Source organism: Sphaerodactylus townsendi, linkage group LG04 (genome assembly GCF_021028975.2).
Source record: "Sphaerodactylus townsendi isolate TG3544 linkage group LG04, MPM_Stown_v2.3, whole genome shotgun sequence".
Classification (NCBI taxonomy): Eukaryota; Metazoa; Chordata; class Lepidosauria; order Squamata; family Sphaerodactylidae; genus Sphaerodactylus; species Sphaerodactylus townsendi.
The window spans coordinates 45,123,304-45,147,494 of NC_059428.1; the positions used below are offsets into that span (position 1 = coordinate 45,123,304).

General features: G+C 41.9%; 1 protein-coding gene across 1 annotated transcript in view; it reads right to left on the bottom strand.

The window, feature by feature from the left end:
* The window catches only part of MYH15 (myosin heavy chain 15), a 117,531-nt gene that overhangs the window by 6,213 nt on the left and 87,127 nt on the right, over positions 1-24,191 (bottom strand). Inside the window, exons 31-40 of the mRNA XM_048493758.1 lie at positions 20,401-20,519; positions 19,751-19,947; positions 16,793-17,142; positions 15,001-15,125; positions 7,946-8,061; positions 7,141-7,333; positions 6,065-6,268; positions 4,123-4,248; positions 2,647-2,817; positions 2,035-2,139 (exon numbers count right to left, since the gene is read on the bottom strand). Of these exons, the coding sequence (XP_048349715.1) occupies positions 2,035-2,139; positions 2,647-2,817; positions 4,123-4,248; positions 6,065-6,268; positions 7,141-7,333; positions 7,946-8,061; positions 15,001-15,125; positions 16,793-17,142; positions 19,751-19,947; positions 20,401-20,519 (1,706 nt within the window). The remainder of the gene's footprint in view (positions 1-2,034; positions 2,140-2,646; positions 2,818-4,122; positions 4,249-6,064; positions 6,269-7,140; positions 7,334-7,945; positions 8,062-15,000; positions 15,126-16,792; positions 17,143-19,750; positions 19,948-20,400; positions 20,520-24,191) is intronic.

The following is a 24,191-nucleotide window of genomic DNA, read 5'->3' on the forward strand; positions in this document are numbered from 1 at the left end:
GTGTGCCACTTCCTTTCTATCAAACCTACCTCCCAGGGTTCTAATGAGGATAAATTATATTAAAAAAACATATTTAAGCTGAAAGACTATAGATGCAAGAAGAAGAATGAATGCTGTTGGTACTGAGAAGATGCTACTGCAACATTGCCCCCTCTCCTTGTTTCTTGTAGATCAGCAATGCTGTTGAAAATTCCTATTTCTCCCATAAACATTCTTAGTGGAATGAGTTAGGACGACAAACTTTCTACCATTCTTTAATCACCATGATTAAATACATTGGATCCTACAGCAAATCTATCCTTCTGCAGGATCAATATCCCCATCCTATTAGCAGAACTACTATGAGATTCAATTCACAGACTTCAAAACTACCAAGAAAGGAAAGGTGACGTCCTCTAAGCAGGCTTTGTCTTATGAGATATTCTCTCTCATGCTGGCTCTGTAAGCTCTCTGCATTCTTTTTGTTTATCACTCTTGAAAAATGTAATGACAGACAGGAACAGTTTTTCATGCACTTTCAATATGGCTACTAACTCAGATTGGTCAAATGAACTGTTCATAACTGCAGCCGGTCTTTTCATAATTGAATGAAAATATGAGTAGTTCAAGGAAATGACTGTAATGTAGACAAATCAATAGCTAGCAGTCTCTGGACCAAATCTCCCCTCTTAGGGACAGACCTCAGTTGACAACCTTTGCTCTCATTTCCCCCCTTCCATTCACACTGAAGGACTTGGGAACTAAGAAGGGGGTGGGGAGAGAGATTGGCATGTGCAATTAAGACAGAACAACCATTCCTCTTTCTCCCATGCCTCAGTGCAAAGATCAATGGTTACATCTGCCAGCATATTTTTTTTTGAACAAGCCAGCTGGATCAGACCAAAGTCCATTTAGTCCAGCTCTCTGCTACTCGCAGTGGCCCACCAGGTGCCTTTGGGAGCTCACAGGCAGGATGTGAACGCAATGGCCTTCTGCGGCTGTTGCTCCCAATCACCTGGTCTGTTAAGGCATTTGCAATCTCAGATCAAGGAGGATCAAGATTGGTAGCCATAAATCGACTTCTCCTCCATAAATCTGTCCAAGCCCCTTTTAAAGCTATCCAGGTTAGTGGCCATCACCACCTCCTGTGGCAGCATATTCCAAACACCAATCACACGCTTAGTGAAGAAGTGTTTCCTGTGTTCGCATTAGTCTCGTAATTCTTCCCAGCATTTTCAATGAATGCCCCTGGTTCTGGTGATTGTGAGAAAGAGAGAAAAATTTTTCTCTGTCACCATTTTCTACCCCATGCATAATTTTGTAGACTTCAATCATATCCCCTCTCAGCGTACCTCCTCTCCAAAACTAAAGAGTCCCAAACGCTGCAGCTGCGTATAACTGCGCATAGGAGAAGGTGCTCCAGTCCCTCAATCATCCTTGTTGCCCCTTTCTCTGCACTTTTTCTATCTCCTCAATATCGCTTTTTTTGAGATGTGCTTCGAATTCAGAACTTGGACACAGTACTCCCCAATCCAGATGCTATCGCTTAATTTTCACTGCTTTATATATAAGGGCATGACAATCTTTGCAGTTTTATTATCAATTCCTTTTCTAATGATCCCCAGCATAGAGTTTGCCTTTTTTATTGAAGGTTGCGGTTGCATTGAGTTGACATTCCCATGGAACTATCAACTAAGACGCCTAAATCCCTTTCCTGGTCTGTGACTGATAGCACTGACCCCTGTAGCGTGTATGTGAAGTTTGGATTTTTTGCCCCTATGTGCATCCTTTTACATTTTGCTACATTGAACTGCATTTGCCATTTCTGAGCCCACTCACCTAATTTATCAAGGTCCGCTTGGAGCTCTTCGCAATCCTTTGTGGTTCTCACCACCCTACATAAAAAACATTAGCAAAGATTTTGTTAGCAGCTAATATTGTTAGCTGCTATCAAAATCATACAAAATCTTTGCTAATGTTTTTTACATCATGGACAGACCTAGCATTTCAGGTCTTTAACTTCTAATATTAATTGCTGTCAATTGTTATTATTACCTGGTAAGTCAACTCTTTGATACGCCTCTCATATTTACGGACTCCTTTTTGAGATTCTGTATTACGACGGACTTCTGCCTCTAGTTCATTTTCCATTTCACGTATCTGCACCAGAACACAGAATTTATAAGTTCTACTGGGAGCATCATCTGCATAGTACTGCTGCTTCACAGGAATAATTGAAACATTCAGTGTTACGAATAAGTCTTTGGAATGTGCTTCAAAAATATATTCTAAAGGTTTTAGGGTACACATTTGCACACTTATTCTTTTTCTATTTCTTGTGCATTAAAATATAACTATTCCATCAAGGATTGATCTTCCATTATGACCTTAAAATGAGCAAGTAAGAATTTCCTAAAGTGTACTGCATCTGGTGCAGGAACTAAAGCTATTCTTTCTTTCTTTCTTTCTTTCTTTCTTTCTTTCTTTCTTTCTTTCTTTCTTTCTTTCTTTCTTTCTTTCTTTCTTTCTTTCTTTCTTTCTTTCTTGTAGTCTATCACTGCATGTATGAAATTCTATGACCCCTGGTCTGTGTATTTTCTGTGTGTTGGGTGGTGGAGGTGAGGGTAATGTGACATCAACACAATTGCCTGTAATGAAGAAATTTACCCTGGATTCCAACTTTTGAATTTGCTTCTTGCCTCCCTTTAGAGCAATCTGCTCTGCCTCATCAAGCCTTTTTTGCAGATCTTTAATAGTCTGCTCCATGTTCTTTTTCATTCGTTCCAAGTGAGCACTGGTGTCTTGCTCTTTTTTAAGTTCCTCAGCCATCATTGATGCCTAGAATAAGATAAAAGATCTTAGGAAGGCAGGGGAGATGGTGATATAATAAAAGAAACAGAAACCCCATTGGTGTAAGTCTTTATCACAACTATGAAATTCTGAAGAATACTCAAGAAGAATAAGTAAGGATATGATGTACAGTTTTACTTAAACAGTGCTTTAAAGAGTTATGTGCCACAATGGATATTTTGTTCATTTGGCATTGGTTTGTTACAGACAGCAATATTTCTGAGTCTCCAAAATAGCCCAACCTGTGGGTACCTGTGATGCTAGCCATGAATAGACAAAATAGATCTTACTACAAATCTGAACATCACCCAAGGATTGCAGAAAAATCTGAAATCCAAAAAAATAAACACTGTAAATAAAATGAGAAGGGTAACCCTCCAAATAATAAAAGTAGCACCCATAGCTTTAAGAAATGTATGTTCTTGGTGGCTGTTTGTATGCAACCACAACAGCACTGCCAGACTTCAAGTCTTGATTTCTGACAGTAAAAAGCAGTGTGGGGGGGTCCTTTCAATGACTATTTTGGCATTTGAAGGAGGAATCATTAGGTTTAGGCCCAGAAACAACAACTGGGCAACTTTCTACTGTTACGTCTATTGGGTAACAGTCTATGTTCTCAAAGACTCAGAAGCCAAATAAGAAAGTTTGAGGAGAGAAATGGAAGTATTAAAAAAATCAGTTGTTTATTAAGATACCATCTGCAGCAAAGCTATCCCTTCCAGGGCAGAGACAAAATGACCGGCCTGGCTGTTTGCGGAGGTGGGTGGGGAATCGAATGTCGGGGCAATCAACTCCGACCAATATGAGTCCTGCTCCCTCATTAGTCGAGGGTTCATCATCACAACATTCGATTCCGTAGAGCTTTACTGTTTAGAATATCTACATTCTAGTTTCTTTGTATGTAGGAAACCAATACAGGGCACATTTGTAATTATTACTACAGTTGGTAACAGGCAAAACTAGAAACTCTAGAATGTGGGAGGCAGACAATTACTGTTGTTTTAGAGATTTTCATCAGATTTCACATATGAAATAAGAGTTAGGGGAAACAAAATTGTAGACTTCTGATGTCACTTGATCTCACAAAAGTTCAAATATCCTTCTGTATGTTGACAAATATGTTAAATGAATTATCCTTGAAAAAAGAGAAACAATTATTAGTACATCTACATACAGAAGCCTTGATAACCCCTGATGTGCCTATGTACAAAGATGCAGCGGATAGGCAGAAGACCAGCAAACTAGGAACAAAGCAATGTGAACCTGCAGAAAAAGAAGGAATAGTCTACATACATCAGTGATTGCTTTCTTGGCCTTTTCTTCAGCATTCCTGCACTCCTGTATAGCTTCTTCTACTTCACTTTGCATCTGAGTGAGATCAGTTTCCAGCTTCTTCTTCTGATTGATCAGGCTTGTGTTCTTAATTTTGAAAGGAAAAAGCACACAAGTTCAGCACACAAGATCATTCAGCACTGCTCTGACAAAATACAACAATGGCTTAAAACCTAAGAAGCTTATTTGTACATTATACCAGGCAGCACAAGTGAGTGTGTGCAATTAACCAACAAATCAGAGGGCTGGAAGAGACCAACAGTGCCATCCTCAAAAGATTTATACCCTGAATCCATTTAAGCCAATAGGCTTAGCAAGGTGTAACTCTCAGAAACATGTAACTCTGCTTAGGATGGCCCTGCAGAAGTTCAATGAGACCAACATCCTGATTCAAAGCAAAATCCTCCGTACAAAAGCACTGGTCTTGAGTCCTTAGACAAGAAAAAATTGCAAGTGAAATTAATTCACTGGGGAGCTAAAGATGTAGCTTGTTTTGCAGTCATGGGCTGAGAATTCCTCATTATTTGGACTAAAAGATCCCCATTATTAGGTGATAGAAAAGAATCTCTTCTCAGATAAAATGGGGTATGTTTTATGCCACTATAAAGAATTCACAGAAAAAGACAATTTGAAACTTCCCTCATCAAAATAAAATACATACAAGCTCTCTGTGCAGCCCACTATGTGGTACAATCAAGCACCTCGTCAAGCCTGTGAAGATAATTTTATACCAATCTGTGAAGAAAATAACCAAAGGCATAATTCTGCCAGAGTTAAGCACCAGTAAGTCAGCTTATTTATATACGTGGCAGGGAATCACACTTAGTTCTTTCCCATGAAAATAATAATACATTCTCATTGAATGGATACACCCTGTTTACTTAAATATAGGCTACCTTTCCAACCAAATATGGCGACTCACAAAAACTCTGACTTGTGGGCAAGAAATGATTAAAAGACACACTCCACCAAAATCACCGTACAACTTTTCTTCAAAACCAACTGATGGACTCGATGGACAGAACTGCAAAATGCCCACCTCAGAAGTATTGTTTTACATTTTTTATGGAAGGTGGACAGCACAAGGGCTCTCCACATCTTTTCGGAGTGGGGGTGGTAAGCCATCATGCAAGAGCTGCCAGGAGAAATGAGCGACAATTGCTGTGGCTGAATGGGTATTTCAAAAGGGAAGACTCAACTAACTGAAGAAATATCTAATTTGCTGCTTGACTGACCCTTTACTTGAACTAATTAAAACAATAAGGTAAATAATTTCTGTACTGAGATATTTGAAATGTTTAATAATCTACTTGACTTTCTCTTCTATGGAAAGCGCACAGAGGCAGCAGTAGCTATCATTCTATTTGAACTTGGACAGGAAAACAAATGTTAGCAATAAGGAAAGGCTTTATTAATTATAGTCACAAATTATAGCCATGGATAGGGAAGACCAATTTTAAAAGAGTTGCATAGGAACATCCCAGTGAACACTGTAAAATGTCTTGTGATGTGGATAATTCTTTAAAGTTTTTTTTTAGCAGAATGCGTGCAATAAGGAAGGAAACCAATAGGCAGAGATTGAATTGAAACAGCACAAAGCAGGAGTCATAATACTCACAGGAAAAATATTTTCTTAAGCAGATAATTCTGAGGTGGTAGAGGGCACTATAGTGTTCTAAGAACAATTATGTAGAGGCACTGCGGACATTCACCATATCATACATTGTAATTTCTTCTACCATTTTGGAATTAACAACCTTTGTGTATACGTGCTAATGAGGTTATATTTTGTCCCAAAAAACACCATTATCATTAGTTATTGCTATACAATGTACAGTTTTTGCTACACAGAGGGATCAAGGGGGGAGGGGGAAAGGCCTGCAGAATTCATACACAATCTGACCTGGGTATGGAGAAGATTCACACGTTCAGTGGCTTCCAGCAGCTCTTGTTCTGCCAATTTACGGCCACGCTCTGTCTGGTCCAGCAGAGCCCTCAGCTCATCCAGTTCAGACTGGAGAAGGCTGTTCCTTCGGTCAGAGACTGCCAACTGCTCTTTTAGGTCTTCATTCAGGTGTGTAGTATCATCTAGCTGCACTTGCAAATCCTTGGGGTGGGGGGGGGGGAACCCAAACAGTAGTATGTTGAAAAGGAACAGCAGCATGCCTAATGGCAACTGGGCATAAATACTGGGAAACAAACACAACTATATAGTAAGTTGAGGCTTTCCAAGACAGTCTCAGTTGGGGCTATTACCAGAACTGGGGGCCTCCAACAATGGGCCTTTCCCCACTCCCTTCCATCCCCCCTATGCCACGCTTCGCTCTCATGGCGTTGGCATCCCAAGCAGCCAGAGTGTCCCTCTGACAACCCCGGCCGGGCTCTGTTGCAGAAGGAGTGCGTCAAAAGGCATGCCTCGTTAGGAAGAGCTGCCTCTGGGATGCAGCTGCCACTCCCAAGCAGGCGTGACAGCGCAGCTGTCGGGAAGCTGACTTCATGCTGCGTGGTGGCTGCCCCTGCCGTGGGGAGGGAGGAGGAACCCCGCGCTACTCTCCTCAAGTAGCGCGGGGCTTACGGTAAGCGGGGAAAGGCCCAATGCCAAGGAGTAATCTTAATCCCTCGTTAGCAGATGTTTTGGGAAACACAGGGAGTAGAGAATTCTCACCAACTAATACTCCACTGAAGTTGACTTTTCCCCAGTTGGATTCATTTCTTGTTTAAGAGTTTGGCTGGGGATGGTCTTTAAATTTAAATACATAGAGAGTTTTGCTGAAGATAATCAGTAAATGGAAGAGTTAAGCACACTTCCTTCCTTCTGATTCTACTTTGCATGGGAAGCTTCCAAGCTTCCTTATTAGCATTATGAGAGAAAGGCAGGGTTAGTAACTCCATGTTTCATTAATGTGGCCAGTGTATCTATGGAGGATGGTGGTAGTTCTGGTTGATGAACAGCTCTCATTAGTATTGTTCAAAGAGTACCTTTATTTGTGCCTGAAGGATCCGTGTGGTCTTTGATGCCTCAGAAGCATGCCGGTTGGCATGGCTCAGTTGGATTTCCATCTCGTTCAGGTCTCCTTCCATCTTCTTCTTTAGCCGAATTGCCTCATTCCTACTCTTAGCTTCAGAATCCAGAGTGGACTGCAATGTGTCTATGGCACGTTGCTGGTTTCTCCTGATTTTGCAGTAATTATATATAGATAATACGGTACTGGGTTCCTTCCTCTTAATTTTCAACCATGCATTTTTTTGTTATCAAAAAGGGCAATTTTATCACAATTGCATTTTCAAGAGCAAATATATAAATTCACCACTTTTCTTCATTTATATTTCAAGAATGTCATTCTATGATTTTTACTTCTGATATTAATCTTACAGCAGCATCACTTCATTTTTTATCTGTTCCCGAGAACACTCTTAAGTCAGATTTCCATTTTCTGTTGTTTACTGTGTCTTGTTTATTAGTGTATCTTTTGTCAACATATTGTGCAGACAGTAATTATCAAACAGTCCTAACAACATTCTTACAAATTAAGACAGTGTGTGCAGATGGCAAAACAGATACGCAAGCAGAAGTAAATTGCTCTCCTCTACATAATGTGTTACTGGCAGAACTAGCATGAGAAATTGTAGTGAGGTGTAAGAGACAGATCTGGTGTGTCTAGCTGTTAAAAAAACAAGGTCAAATCTAGAAATCTCACCTTCTGTTAGTTGCACTCTCTTTCCTACTACATAAGTAGTTCTTTTAGAAATCAATTCTATTAGCCACCTAGTGAGCATACCATACCTGAAGTTTTCCATTTCCTCCTCTTTTTCTGCCAATTTTCTTTCAAAGTCCGCTTTAATTTGAGAAAGTTCCAGCTGAAAACGTAATGACTTGCTTTCTTCATGCTCAAGAGCCCCCTAAAAAGTACAATATGCATGTTTATGTGCACATCTCTTTGTTCCAACACAAACTATGAAATGTGCAGCCCAGTCCTACATTCAATAGCACAGTAGACCATAGGAACAGCAAAGTACAGATGCAAGGGGATAACCTTCAAATTTCAAGGGATTTTTTGGGAGACAATCAAAAGCCAATGACAGTAGCTATGATAGGGTGATGCTATGGGTCATCATTACCTCGGCTTTCATCTTAACTGTTGCGCTATGCCCTCCCTAAACAAAAAGCCTCCTTATGTCTGCATGAAAATACTTGAAAACAGAAAACCAAGTTTCGCATATTGAACACATTACATAAAATGCACTATTTACATATATTTGTTCAGGGTTGTTTTTTTTCCTCATTAAGGCCAGATGCAACTTTTTAAATACAGGTTTTAAATACAGGTTCTTATGATGAGTACCATATATTTTTCTTGAGTGTGTATGAGTTACTTCATTTTAGCATTCCAAAGAAAGGATTACTTCCCATTCCCAGCAATATAGTCCCCATATAAGTGTCCACACCTCAACCACTGTTAACAGGAATTTTAAAAAGTAGGAGATCTGACTGCAGATCTCCACCCTCTTCTCTCCTTCAGTCTTACATAACAGAAGGCAAAGGAGAATTGCTGTAAATGAATGTCTGCCTACTGAAGAAACATAATTGGTCAAGAAAGAGGATGGTATTAAAGAATGCCAGTTCTATCATGAGGCAGTCACCTCAGGCAGCAGATTTTGTGAGTGGCTGCTGCCCTCTCCTCTCCTCCCCACCTTTACCTCTACCTGTCTTTGCCCCGGAGTCAAAGCAGCCGATCCTGCCTGCCTCCTCTCTAACTTCCCCAGCTCTGTTTGAAAGCAGCACGCCAAGTCAAATACGGCCTTTCCCTTCGCAAATATTCAGCCATCGTTTCAGTTACTCTGACAACCATGATTACTATGGTTGCTTAGCAACCAAAATGATGACCCAACTCTCACAAGAGGAAGCAATCTTTTAAATGTTTGGGGATCCCTGTAAGGAAACAGTGGCTTGCCATGCTGCTTTTAAGGAGGGACAGGGAAGCATGGAGGCAAGAACATTGGCACTGCAGAAATTGTGGCAGCAGGGGTGGGACAGTGGGGGCAGGCACAGGAGTAGCCACCAGGGGGAAAGGTGGGGACTGGTGCACCAGGCCCTTTGGGTCATGTGGGGGCGGAAAATCACCCCACACACCCCTCCTCCTTCCCCCCGCCTTGTCCATATACCTTTCTCTGTGATCGGCAGGACACCTGAAGAAGAGGGAAGAGGAGTATGTATCTTTTCCACATTGAACGCTTGTGAAATGAGATGGGAATTGGCAGATGATCCCTAACTTAAGTCTGTTTTCTGCAGCTGATAGCTTCTGCCCTTAACAAAAATGGCTAAAGTAATAGCCAAATAAAACCCTAAATAGCTTCTGCCCTTAACAAAAATGGCTACAGTAATAGTGATGAGATCATGGCTTCATGCTCTAAGTTATAAACATTATGAAGGTAGGTTTTAAAAGAAAAGATGACCCCCTTCTACTTTCAGTTTTCTGGAGGCTTCTGCCTCACGGGAGAGGAGGGTGGGCTTGAAAATTGGCAAAAGGGCTGGGAATGGGATGGAGCCAACTGGGGGAGTGGGGAAGAGATTTAGCACTAAAAACTGTATTATGCAAACAGCACACAGGCAGCATAGATTCAGGAGATTCAGAATTTGAAGAGTTTACAAATTAATCTCATAGATGCTAGAATTCATTCAGCCATGAAACTTGAACAATTGAACCTGCAAAGTTTTAATTAGTAGTTTTTTTTAATATTATGCTATTAAATGGAGTTGCATAAGCCATTTAGTTAAAACAATTATACAGGTACATGTATGTGATGTAAGTGTGGCATACTTGATTCTACTTGAAAAAGATCTATCTTTATGCCTTCCAGTCTCCCTCCTTACTATTTTAGTTGCCTATGGCTATTTTGTTTTTGGTATAGATTTTGGCATGTAATTTTACAATACTGTGTCTCTCAAAGTAAGTTCATAATGTGGTTTTTCACTATAGATAGCAGAATGAATTTCAGATACATAATAGATAGCTAAGGAGTGCCAATCATATATTGTTCCAACTTCCAGGTCTCCTGGAATTACAGCTGATCTCCTGGAATTACAACAGATCTCCTGGAATTACAACTGATTTCCAAGCACAGAGATCAGTTCACCAGGAGAAAATGGCAACTTTATATGGTAGATTCTACATAGTATGGGTATAGGCGTAGGGAAAGGTAGTATGGATCCCTCATGGAAGAAAAAGTGACACTGAGTCTATTTTCAGGTAATTTACAAAATATTTCAGCTGACTTCTTTATTTAAAAAAGAAGTCAGTGACAAAGGAAGAACAGCCCTGCAGGATTAGACCAGTAGTTCATCTAGTGTAACATCTTGTCAACACACAATGGCCTGCCAGTTACCTTTTCAGCAGTAATAAAACATTTTGAAAGCATTTTAAGTCATATGACACTTAAAACACTTTAAGGTGTTATAACAGTGTTAAACATTTTGAAAGCATTTTGAAAATGTTGTCAAAATTTTTATTTCTGATGTGTGGCATGGCTCATTGCTGCATTCCGATTTGTGAGTGGGGACATATTCTATAATGTTATGGTGACTTTGAGATGACCTGGTGCAAAAAATGTTCTTTGGTTGTAGTGGGGGAGGGTGGCCGCCAATACTGGGGGCCCCCTCAGATTTTGCACCGGGCTCCATTTTCCCTAGCTACGCCTCTGGATGCAGGTGAAGCAAGAAGCAAGCAATGGTGGCGCCCTCAGGCAGAAAAATGTCTTACCTGCCACCAGCATCACATGGGCAGAAAAGAAGCTTTAACAAACAAAACCAAAGAATACCCTCTCAATGTGTCAGCCTTTAGGCAGGCAGATCCTATCGTGACAACTACTTTAATGTAGCCTGCTATTTCAATACTTTTAAAAACATGTTTTGCTCTCTATCTACAGGGGTTGATTGTGTCGACTGCTTTTATCTTTCATGGTTTTATTTTTTGTAAAGTACCTTAAAGGAAGAATGAGATGGAAATTGTTTAAACAAAGTTCCTGCATAAGATTGAATATGTTTTCTGAATGAGACATTTTTCATCACTGGTAAAGTTTGAGACATAATGCACTATTTGCACGGGATCCCCCCCCCCCTCACCCTTCAACTCACACTGCTGTTGATTACAAATAATTCTGAGTGCCTACACAGACCAGCTCTTTTACTTAATTCGGTAGTAAGAGGCTGATGCCTCACATGAATAGGAAATGTTTCCTCAGCTGTGGAGTGGTGGTGCAGGGTCTTGAGAGTTGAAAAGAACAAGCTAGATTGAATCAGGATTTCAAATGCTCTTTAGTGCACACACTTGTTGCATTCAGCCATCTCTGATTACTATAAGTGGGCCTATCACTATAGTTTGGTCTGAAGTAGCTGCAGATATATTTATCAGGCTAAGACAAAAGAATAATCAGATATTCTAATGTCTGTGGATATTTCTTGACTGGGAATCATTGAGAGATTTCTCTTTTGAATTAAATACCTTGAAGAAACCATTACCCCTCTGCCTGGTGGAGGAATTGGGGGAGACAGTATGCAAATATGTGTGAAAACACAACATTTAACAGTTTGGAAAACACTCATAGAGAGGCAGGCAAAGAGGTGTGAGTAAACTGAAATTAAAGCGCCTTATCTTTCTCTCCCTCTGGGGAATCAGATATGATCAGCTGCCTTAGAGGAATGCCTCTTCACTTCTACTTGTATGTGTGTAAATAAAGCAAATGTAATGATGTATGCAATACTCTCTCATCCCAAGGAAAACAAAACTGTTATTGGAATTTCTCATTGCTTGAAGTGAATGAGAAGCACATAACATTTATAAAGACTGCTTCTTGCAAATTACCAATGACCATTTTACGTACTGATAGGCTGGCACACAGGATTGGTAACATCAGGACAAAGGCCCAGACCAAGAGCTGGTGCAGCAGTGACTTGCACCCAACAGCTCGCCTGGCACAAAACACAGCAATTACATAACAGCAATAGCAGTAAAGGGATCGTAAGTGGCCCCCCTCTGTGCAATCCTGACAACCAAAGGGCTAGCAGAATGCGATGAAAACACTTCTGAGCCAACAGAAATGCATAGGATAAGGTTGTTAGTAAGTTACATTGCTTGGGAAAAAGAGAAGAGCAAAACACTCCCATTTCGTTTACAGATTTGCTGTACTGATGCTTTTGCAAAATCACACCATGGCACATTCTACGATTATCTGTCAAAGTAAAGGTCTGGAATACATCACAATTGGATGTATTATAGCTAATTAACCAAAATAGCAATGCAATGCACACACATATCAAGCCCAGTTTCTCAGAGCAGTGGAATAAAACATGCTGTTTGCTCAGCTCCGATATCAACACCTTTTTACTTGGAGGAGAAATCCCTGCAAAATATAAAATACCCTGAAAGATAAAGGAGGAGGTTAATAAAATGATCTAGACAGGTTTGTTCAGAACTGATTTTCAAGCATCAATGAATTTCAAAGGCTGCTAGAAATGGAAGGGACGAGGAGCTACCTCATTAAAATATAATATTAAAAATATAGGAAAAATACCTTGGAATGTATTAAATTGACTTGCAACATCATAAACAAACCCTGTGATTTCAGCTCACTGAAGTAACCCACAAAGGGTCTATAAATCAAGAAAATGTAGATAATATATATGGAAGCCAGAAATGTGTGTGTGAGACAGCTGATGTGAAAAAAAAATACTTTCCCAAATTTAAAGTGATTTCTGAGTGCTTCAAGAGATACTTGCATTTGCCTGATGACATTAGCAAACTTGCCTCCACTGCTCCTTCATGCACTATCAGGTAATGTAGTCATTTGTTTGCACATGTTTCTCCAACAAAGCCTGCTTGAGGAACATCTGAGCACTCTTCCAGCTCAGATGTAGCCAAGTTGACTTGAGGGATTTGCAAATTAGCACGTAAAGAGATTTGCTTCATGTAGCACATTTGTTCCCAGATTTCCAAGACCCACAGGAACACTTACGACTCTGAGGAACCTGAGTCTTCTATTGAACTAGTACATGTTGTATAAGAGTTTGAGATATCTTCTAGGTCAGGAATGGCCAACCTCTGAAGTCCCAAAGCCACACAATTGTTCAATTATCTTAGTATGGCTAGCATGGGTTAGTATCAGCTAGCAGTAAGGGTTTCATGCGTATAGATTACAAGTCCTCGGAGGAGCTGAAATAAACAGCTGATTAATTATATAAAACACAATTTGATCAACTAAAAGGGATTCTGATTAATCAGATAGTATATTTCAAAATTGTTTTTATTATTTTAATACAAATAATTATTTTTAAAAACCATCAGAGGACAAGACACTATCTTAAAGAGGCATCCCTTCTTGAGCGAGAGAGAAGGGAGAGTGCCTCTGCCAAAATAATGCTTGCTGTGACACATACATCAATGAAAATCAGAGAAGGCATCTTCTTTCAAACTAGTGGGGTTTGTGGCAGATTGAACTGATTGAAAAGTAATTTATCAGTTAAGGATCTGAACTTGGAACTGACATGGAATGGGAGCTAAAAGGAAGAGTTGTGACCTGGGAGTCCCCTATTTACGTCTTCTCCCTGCCATGAACGTACAATGTGAATTTATACTTAGTATCAGCCCTCCATCTGTATGATGGGAAAAATAATGACTCCTGATCTACATAGTTTTTGTAGGATTGCCATACAATAATGTATGGGAACCACTATGAACAAGGAAAGCTAAATAGATATTAGATAAGATTCTGTGACAATGACATTCTCAGGGATACTACTATATACTGTTATTCAAATTTATAAGTTACATATAATTTATAAAAGAGAGATGTAACATCACATGCAAATGTTTTAAAATAGAGCCTTCAGTGACAAAAAAAATTGCTTCAGGCTCCATGTAGTCTGCAAGCATCCCAATTAGCTATCTCTGTCGTTAAGGCACAGCCCTGATCCATAGATGGCCTGTTGGGCCTTCCTGTTTCCTCATGCAAACAGAAAGAGTGAGCCTGGGAACAGCGAGCCTGACACTTCCTTCAGTCTTGTCAAGATCAGTAATGGTGAAAAAGCTGTCTTCATGGAAGCTCATCTGCTTTAGTGGTCTTTTTTATAGCGAAATCCCTAAGAAAAATACTTACCTAGAAGATGGGCCAGCATCCTACCATTCCCAAAGCAAATGGAAGGAGAGCCACTTAAGTTGGTGGAAGGCTCCTTACACTGGAGGAACTTGCCCAAAGTTTTTCAAGACAGGGATATTAAGGGATTTGAAAAGCATAATAGAAATATAGACATACTCAGAAACCCCATGAATGTACAATAGGGGTTGCTAGCCATCCCTTGTAATCCCCAGTGTTGCCCACAAGTCCCTCAAAGGCCAGCAGTGGAGAAAGTGAGTGGGTGCACTGGCATTGTGCCAGTGTGTGATATCAATTCCAAAGAAAACTGGATGTTGTGTTACAACATCAGGGCAATGCTGTAGGATTCGGCAAAAAAACAACTTATGGATTTAACCATAGAATTATGGTGAATCATAGAGCTTTGCCTAGATGTCACTTCTCGTTTTTTTACTGGAAGTGACATCACATGCTGGCATGATGCTGGTGAACCTGTCCCTGACCTCCAAATTCTACTGAAGGTTCCGGGAAGTCGCCTGGCATTCCTACAAAACAAACTGTTGCATTGTGGCACCTCATAATGAAGCCTTGAATGTTCACATTCCCTAACAGAGTGGTGTACATGGAATAGTTGCTTCATAGACGTTGCTTAACTCTATTTGATTATGAATGTATGCATTTAAGAAATAATGCTAAATTTTCCTTCTATCATACCTCCGCTTCTTCCAGGGCCAGCTGGACTTCTGCTTTTTCTTGTTCAATCTGTTTCTTCATTTTTTCTATCTCATGAAGATTCTTGCTTCCTTCACTGATCTGGTCAGTGAGATCAGCAATCTCCTCTGAAAATATTACAGAAAATACAACAATAGAATTTAGGAAGTCCTCAATGCACCAAATTGTATTTAACAAGAGCATTATCTGGCAGGGGAGGAGGAATTCTCTTTCCAGTCAAATAACCTTTTGGGAATCACATATTTTGTATGACAAGAAAGAGCTCTATTTAACCGTGATTAGCAGCCAAAATAACATAATCTAAAAACACATTCTGTATGCGAAGGAAATAGCGGTTATATTAGATTAATACATTCTGAACATTTTTGCCCCACTTTCCTCACAGCAACTTACACAAATGACGCATGAAAGTCATTGCTGCAGATGAATACAGTGAAATTCTGCACAATCATCTGCTGATGCACATAGTGTTTCTTCTTTATTTACCCCCTTCTTGTGTCTCTTCTTTCAATGATGCTGTTGCCAGATGCTGATGGAGTGCTTTCAGAAAGCCTCCTAGGGGGCAGTTATGGATAGCCATTCTAGGTTTAAACTGATGGACTTGAGCTAGTTTATGTGGGACACTGGGGGGGGGGGGGGGCGGAGGAACAAGAGCATTTGCTGATAGTTATAGGCCAGCTTCCTTCCTCCCTGCCATCACTAGGAAAGAGACTATTGCAATGATGGATCACCAAAACAGTAAAAGCAAGTTAAATATGATGTTTGTTATTCACATATCTCTCTTTCATTTTGAAAATGAGCCCTTCGGGGATCGGGCGGTATACAAATTAAATAAATAATAATAATAATAAAAATGGGGCTGGGATATGTGCATCTCATTTTAACATGAAATAGAGTGGGGATAAGAGTAGCTGAACTTTTCCTCTCCATGGTCCACAATTACAGGTACTTTTGGGTCCAGCCCAGACTGCTTCTGGTATGAGAGACAGGATTGGAGAAATGTGCCTGATCCAAAAGGACATAATGCAGAGTGAGGAGAATGTTCAACTCCCTTTACTCACATGCTGAAATTATTTCCCACTCCACCCACTTTATAGATGAACAGGGAAAAACATCTGAACAAACAATATGGTTACCATAACAACTATGGTTACCATTATGTGGACTAGTTATTCTAGACAGTTTGAGCAAAAACAGAATTATTATAGAGCCGCCCTGAGCCAGAGGTAAGGTAGAGATATAAATATTTAAATAAATAAATGTACACAGGGAATCAGTTCAAACTATGTACTGGTAGAAGTCAAGCTTTTGCAGGACATTCTGCAAAGTCTCATTTTATAGACCACAGCATGATCTCTAGACCACACAATACGGATTTCTGAGGTAATTTTTTTTTTGCGGGAGACATGGTTACTATGTATTCCAACTGACACCCTTCCATATTTTTTTAAAGGTTGTATGATGTGTATCCGGATACATTCCCACTAAATCTTCCACTTCCAATGTAGGAAGTTCATGTTGTGTTTCAGTAGATGTGACGAATCTGACACTGGCTGACATCACTGAGGAAGCCTGGAGTCTAGTCTGGCATCAACAGTTGTCTCGGTCCCTCAGACCAAACAGATTTTATGACAGACAGGATAATTATCTTTCCTATTTTGTGTAATGAATTGGTGAATTTCATTGGTTACACTCTTCTAGGACTTAAGTGAGCTCTCCCTCTCTTAAGTCACTGACTTAAGTTTGCCATCTGCTTCATGAGTGCATGACCTACCTTGCAGATTCTTGTTTTCCCTTTTCAAGGTTTCTAGATTGTCCAGGGTTTCTTCATAGGCATTCTTCAGCTTAAATAACTCTGTGCTGAGGCTCCGGGCTTCCTTCTGGGCACCTTCAAGTTCTGCTTGGGACTCCTCATACTTTTGCTTCCACTCTGCGATGATCCTGTCAAAATTACGCTGCTTCTTGTCCAGGGCTCCTGCTGCTGAGTTGGCCTTTTCTAAATCAATCATCATGTCCTCCAGCTCATTCTGCAGTCTGTGCTTGGTCTTGTCCAAGGAAGAGCATTTAGCATTGGCTGCCTCAATGGCTTCTTCAGCTTCTTGGAGTCGAGCTGCTAACTTTTTCCTATCAGAAGAGACCTGCCATTAGATTACATTCAACAAGTAAAGATTTCCGCTAGCTGTAACCACAGAAGATAACAGGCACAATCACCTGACCCAGGATATTTTGCTGGCTTAAGTGGCTGCACCACACAATTTTAGGAGTGCACCTAAGAATCTCCTGCAATGTGAAGAGAACATATTACAGTATTTGATGGTGGCACATCCACATTGTGCAGTGTAGCCATGCAAAATATCATGGTACTTGAAGTATTGAAAAACATGCTGGCATGAAATTGCACACAATCTAAAAGCTGTACCCCAACTTTGCATGTGACATTGCAAGAGGTTCTGGGTGCACCTGTTGTATCTTCTAGTGCTTCAGTAACACAGCTATTTTTGTGATAGTATGCACTCATACAGCATACCAGTAACATTTTTCACATTGCTGTTTGGTTTCAGAACTATGCTCAGATATACCAACCAGTGGTTGGATTGCAGAAACCTGAAGAAGGCTGCTGCCACCACAGCAGCCCCTCTGAGGGCAACCTCCCTGGGCCAGGCACCACAGTTAGTGGGTAGCAGTAGGAAAAGGATCATGGTAGTGTCTCTGCTGGTAGACCTGTCCCTAACAACAGAGTCCTGTCACCAGTTACTGACGTCAGTGGTGACAATGGCTGAAGGTAGGGTCCTGCTGAGGCAGAATCAAGCCATGGCAAGGGTACAGCTGTAAGCCAGCAATTAAGCTGTATGACGTGATGAGGACAACCAGTTGCTGGAAGGTGAGGGAAAGAGATCACCTCAGGAACTAAGACAGCCAGGAACTAAGATATGAAATTCATTCATGTATGTGAATCTTGGACCTAACTTGTTTTGGTCTGACATGCTCCATCAAGGTGTTAGCTCCAATTTGAGCATTTCTCTTCTAATTTACTTTAATGTTATTGTGACTAGGAGTGTATATCATTTTTGTGTTGTTTCATGAATCCTAAAAAAAGTGGAGTCATATTTTTTGTTCCAAAAATGTCACTCAGCAATAGGCTCCAACAACAAGGAATGAAGCTAGGATACTGATTCAAATGACAACTCAATGAAAATTTTTGGAATTGTCTAAAAATGGCTATGTGTGGCTTTTTCCTTTCTTTTTTTACAAATAGAGCCCAATTTAGTAGAATTAAAGACCTGTGAGGATATGAAATGTTGACCCAAGAATTTGGACCTTTGATGACCCAAGGTGATAAGCCACTGAGGCTGGGAATTAACCAGTTTGTAGGACTTCAAAAACACTGAGACTCAGGGCCAAATTACACAATATGTTTGGCCACAAGTCCACTTGGAGAAACCACTCACTGACCTACTTACCCAAGCACCTCACAACAGACTGAAAGGACCTTTCTGGGGCTATTTGGAAGGCTGGAGCCTCTCCTCCCCCAGTGCCATGGGAGTAATTAAGTTCCCTGTTCCAACTTGCAGCCAGACACATTGTGCAGTGTGTCTCTCAGACAGGCTCAACCCATGAGCACCATCCATTAGGTATTTGAGACAGGAAGCAACTGCAAAACTCCAGGTTGGAACTCAATCTTTTCAACAATTATTTACTTCTGGTCTCATGATTTCTGATCGTTCCTGATCACTGGCCCTTGTTTTCCTTGTGAACTCAGATCCTGATCCATGATTCTGCAGTTTAGGTTTCTGCCCTTTCTTGTTCAAGGACTTGTGGACTTCCTCATGTGCTTGCTGCCTCATGTATGTTTCTGATCTTCCGGCATCTAACCTGTAGGTTTTCTTGTGATGTTGGCTTCTGTTATGATGATACCATCTTGATTTTTGATCTGGCTTTTGTCACTCGGACTATCCCTTGATCTCTCTGGTTTTCCATTCTGGATTCTATCTAACTGCTACCCAAATCCTGGCATGGACCAGTGGTCAAATCAATACCTTATGCTACTTGTGTGCAGTTGTATTGACCCTCCATGGAGCCTTCAATGGTGTTTTAAGCAGTTACATGATAAAATCAGGGATAACGTCATCCAGAATCAATTCCACACTCATGCTAGCTGCATGCTAATTCTGTTGTTTTCTACATGTGAAACTCAGCAAAAATAGTAGTAGTCCAGAGAACTAGCATGGTGTAATGGCTAAAAGGGATGGACTCTAATCTGGAGAACCAGGTTTGATTCCTCGCTTCTCCACATGAGTGGCGGATTCTAATATGGTGAACCAGGTTTGTTTTCCCACTTCTACACATGAAGCCTGCTCTGTGCCCTTGGGCTAGTCACACTTCCCTCTGAACTCTTTCAGTCCCAAATACTCTACAAGGTTTCTGTTGTGGAGAGAGAAAGGAAAGGAGTTTGTAAGCCACTTTGAGACTCCTTATAGTTGAGAAAAGAAGACTATAAATCCAAACTCTTCTTCCTTTTTTTTAGGCTCATGACAGGTTCTCATTCAAAAAGGTATCCCTTTGTGCATTACATACATGATCACAATAGAATAACTGTAAGAAATAATGCAGTTAATGAATGAAATAATAGCTCTCTTAGAATGTGGCACATTGCTCTGCATACAACTTGTGCTGTCGCTGGTTTTAAAGGATACATCCTGAAGCAAAGAAAGACAACCTTGATATCACTTACTTGGCTTCTTCCAGCTCTTCAGTCCTTTGGATGGCATCAGTTTCATATTTTGTTCTCCATTGTGCCACTTCCGCATTGCCCTTGGAGAGTGCTCTCTGTAGTTCTGCTTTAGCTTCTTGTTCCTCCTCAAACTGTTCACGCAGAAGGTCACAGTCATGGCGAGCAGCTTGCAGGGCATGGGCCAGAGCATTCTTGGCCTGAATGGCAGGAGGACCACATTTAGCACATGCAAAGGTAGTCAGAATAGCTATTGCAAGGCACTTGAACTGGGTTGGATACAATGGAGTCTTTCTGCAGGCAGCCCACAGAACACAACTCTGTTACCTCCCCCCTTCCACTACACCCCAAAATGTCCCCTAAGATGCTGCATCTCCACTGGATCCAAAGTACAATCTAGATTTTCCCAAAAGTACAATCTAGATTTTCCCAAAGCAACACATTGACAATCTGTAACATCACATGGACTATCTTAACATTTCAAGTTTATTCCCTGTTGGCAATTACAGACTGAACTAAACCCCCCAGCTTATATAAATCAGTGTAATTTCACTGCTTTACTGCTTTACTTTACTGAATACATAGTTCCATTCCAGTTCAATGGCAAAATCTTAAAAATGAATAGACTGTTTCAAGTCAGGTGGGAGAATTACCTTGGTCTCTTCCTCAAGCTGCCTTCTAAGTTCCTCTATTTGTTGAGTGAAAGACAACTTCCCTCTGGAAAGCTGGCTTATAAATGATTCTTTTTCTTCCAGTTGCCTTGCAATTTCACCTGCAAAGTAGGTATACCCCCCCCCCCATAAAGATAATCAAGGCAAGCTTCTTAATATTTATAATCATCCTCAGCTATCAGAGATGGACAAGGAATAGGGAAGGAGTAGACTGTGCTGTGCCTTGCAGTTATAAGTAAATAAGTATGTAAATATTATTTTATAAGTAAATAAAAATAAAATGCAGAGATTTACTATTGAAGAAGAGTTTGGATTTATAACCCCCCTTTCTCTCCTGTAAGGAGACTCAGAGGTGCTTACAAACTCTTTTCCCTTCCCCCCTCACAACAAACACCCTGTGAGGTAGGTGGGGCTGAGAGAGCTCAGAAGAACTGTGACTAGCCCAAGATCACCCAGCTGGCATGTGTTGGAATGTACAGGCTAATCTGAATTCCCCAGATAAGCCTCCACAGATCAGGGGGCAGAGCGGGGAATCAAACCCGGTTCCTCCAGATCAGAGTACACCTGCTCTTAACCACTACGCCACTGTTGCTAAAAAAGTTCCCAGACTGCTTATATTTGGGTTACAGTCCACCTGTGCTCCAATATCTTGTCCACACACACTACTACCAAGAAGCATGTCCTCCATTCAGTATGCATGCTTCTCACTTTTGTTATTCAGATGCAGACTCTGCACTTATTCTTTTTGAATTACATCTTGCTCACTTTTCCTGTGTGTTTAGATCAGGGGTAGGGAACCTGCGGCTCTCCAGATGTTCAGGAACTACAATTCCCATCAGCCTCTGTCAGCATGGCCAATTGGCCATGCTGGTAGGGGCTGATGGGAATTGTAGTTCCTGAACATCTGGAGAGCCGCAGGTTCCCTACCCCTGGTTTAGATCATGAAGTCCATCTCACCAGCTTGCCACAGTTCACTCAGAGCTTTGGCTTCATTGATCACTCACATACAGTGCCTAGTAACCCACAGGTACTCTTTTAGCGGTATTTTCTTCCCTCCAATTCTTCAATATTTCCCTTTGCTTCCTTACTCCTTATGGCGGTTCTCAGTCCACCCAAATGAGCTTCTTGGATCCCCTACCTCGTTTCTATCTTGCTGGAATAGTGGTGGATTGGACTTGCAAGAACTCTTGTTTTATGGGAGCCCACCCTTCACTTGCTCCTTTCCCTTCCAACATTTTTGCCCACGGAATGACTCTCACCATATCTCTGAGCCCATTTAAGTCTACTCTACTAAAATCTAACACACATATCTGGCTACAAACTTTCCATGGCAAGCACAGCAAAGAGGATTCTGGAAAGATGTGGTTACTTCCCCCTAAAGTTCCCGCCACTTTCACCTCATCTACCAACTCTTACTGGTTAGTTAATATTATGTCAAGAAGGGCTGAGCCTCTCATAGCTTCCTCCATCATTTGAAAAAGGAAATTTTCAGCCAGTCACATCAGGAAGTTGTATGACTCTGGACACTTAGTAGAATTTGTCTCCCAGTTCATATCAGGAAAATTGAAGTCACCTATAACTATAAGGTCATGGCGATTGAATACACTGTCAAACTGCTCAAGGAGGACAGCATCTACCTCCTGACCCTGATCAGGCAGTCAGTAGCAAACTACAACCACAGTACTGTTTGTCCTTCTTTCCCTTATTCTCACCAGACACTTTTTCTCTGGGCTGTTATCCACTTTCACCAGCATTTCCTCACAAGCAAACCCTCTGCTCACAGACAGCTCCAATTTGCCTCCTCTTTGACCCCTTCAATTTTTCTTGAACCACTCATCCATCCATTACTATATTTCAGTTATGGGAATCATCCCACCAAGTCACTGTGATGCCTACTAAATCATCTCTCTCTCTGTCACCATTAGAAATTCAGGCTCTTCTTTCTTATTGCCCAAGCTTTGGGCATTGACACATAGGCATTTAAAGCCTCATACCTTTGACTCAATTTGACCTGACCTTCCCAAACGAGCCTCTGTCATTAGCTCTTCTTCACTGAAATCCTGGTGTTGGCTGTCTCTTCCTCCTTGCTGTGTTAGTTTAAAGTTCCCCTGATGAATTCCCCCCAGGTGCCTTCCAAATATATCCTTCACTGAAGGTGAAGTCCATTGTGTGTTAGTAGGCTGTCTTCCAGAAAACCTAGCCCATAGTCCCAGAATCCAAATCGCTCCTGCCAGCACCACCAACACAGCCAGTGGTTCACCTCCATTATCTTCTATTCCATTTGCGTACCTCTTCCTCTGATGGGAAGGATTGACGGGAATACCACATCTGCTCCCATTCCCTTCTGAAGGGATGCACTGCTGACCCAGCAGCACCGTAAGTAGAGCGCTGGCACACCGGCTATCGCCTTTCACGGCCTTCTGGTCGCGACCGCTATCCCACCCTCATATCCCCCGATGGAGTCAAGCAGGTCATGAACTACAAAACAACCACCGGGTGTCCCGCGACAAAGCGGACAATGGTCTTCGCTCCCCAGGTGAGGATTAGGCCCAGACGCTGATGCTCCTCTCCGCACGTAGCAGCCAGATGAGATCATGCATCACATGATGATCTCTCAGTCTCCCGCTCTCCCGCTCTCCCGGAATTCCCCCCGTTCCGCCCTTCTACACGCCCCCGTTAGAATCATAATAAAAGGTGCCAGGAACCAGCCACGGCGGCAGAAGTCACGCTAGGAACCGCACGGACACCCAGCGGCTTCCCGCCTGCTGGCACTCTCCACCAGATGTTATCACCGCGTCTCGTCTGCGCTTCTTGCGCTTTCGACCTCAGCGCGGTCCGCGACTACAAGCTGGTGCCGAAACCCGGGAATCCTCGTGGTAACTCTTCCACCCTGCTTACTGTCGCCTGGGAAAGGGCCGCGGTACCCGGACGTCCGGCTGGATCGGGCGCATTCAGGAGACCCATCACGCTTCGGTATCGCCCGTCACGGCTGGATCGGCGCGCGATCCAGGGACCCGTAGTCCTAGGGACATCACCTCTCTCAGTCCGACGTGAACACCCGGTAAGTATAGGAGCTTGCAAAGAGCAGGGCTTATGACAAGCATCGTTAAGGGACGAACTAAAAGCGTTAGCGAAACGCGGCAGGGTCCCTCGTAAAGAGAGGGAGCTGGCGCAAATTAGTTGAGGAGATTGAAGCTCAATGTCCATGGTACCCGGAGGGGGGACATTGAATCTTAAGGATTGGGAAAACATCGGGCGCACTCTTTCGCGACAGAGCCTCGCGCGCCGGTGTCACTGCTACTGACGTGGAGATTGAATGCTTATGTCGCCTACATCAGCCTGCGAGACCTATGGCTCCCGCTTGCTGTAGGCGCCCTCCTTCGATCTTTCAAACTTCCAGTTTTCTGGGCCCCCGGAATTTTCTCTATCCTCCTAAATTCGGGACGCTTCGTCCTCCTTCTGCCCCTTTGCTCCCCTGCCTCCTTCAAATTCTCCCACGGCACGGCCGCCTACTCCTGTCTCCGCCTTCATTTTCTGGAAGCCATAGCACCTCCCGTCAGCTGCCCACGTAATGCTGCGCGGGTTTCAAAACCCTGCGCCAGAACGTATTTAGCCATATGACTCTGCGGTAAAAAGTGAAACCCTGACGGAAGACGCATGCCGAGATATCCTCGCTCTATGCCCCGCTCACTTCACCCGGATACCGAGGGGAGGATGGCGTTATTCGGCGGGTTGTCGAGTAATCCGCCTCTTTAGTAGGGGCTATAACATTT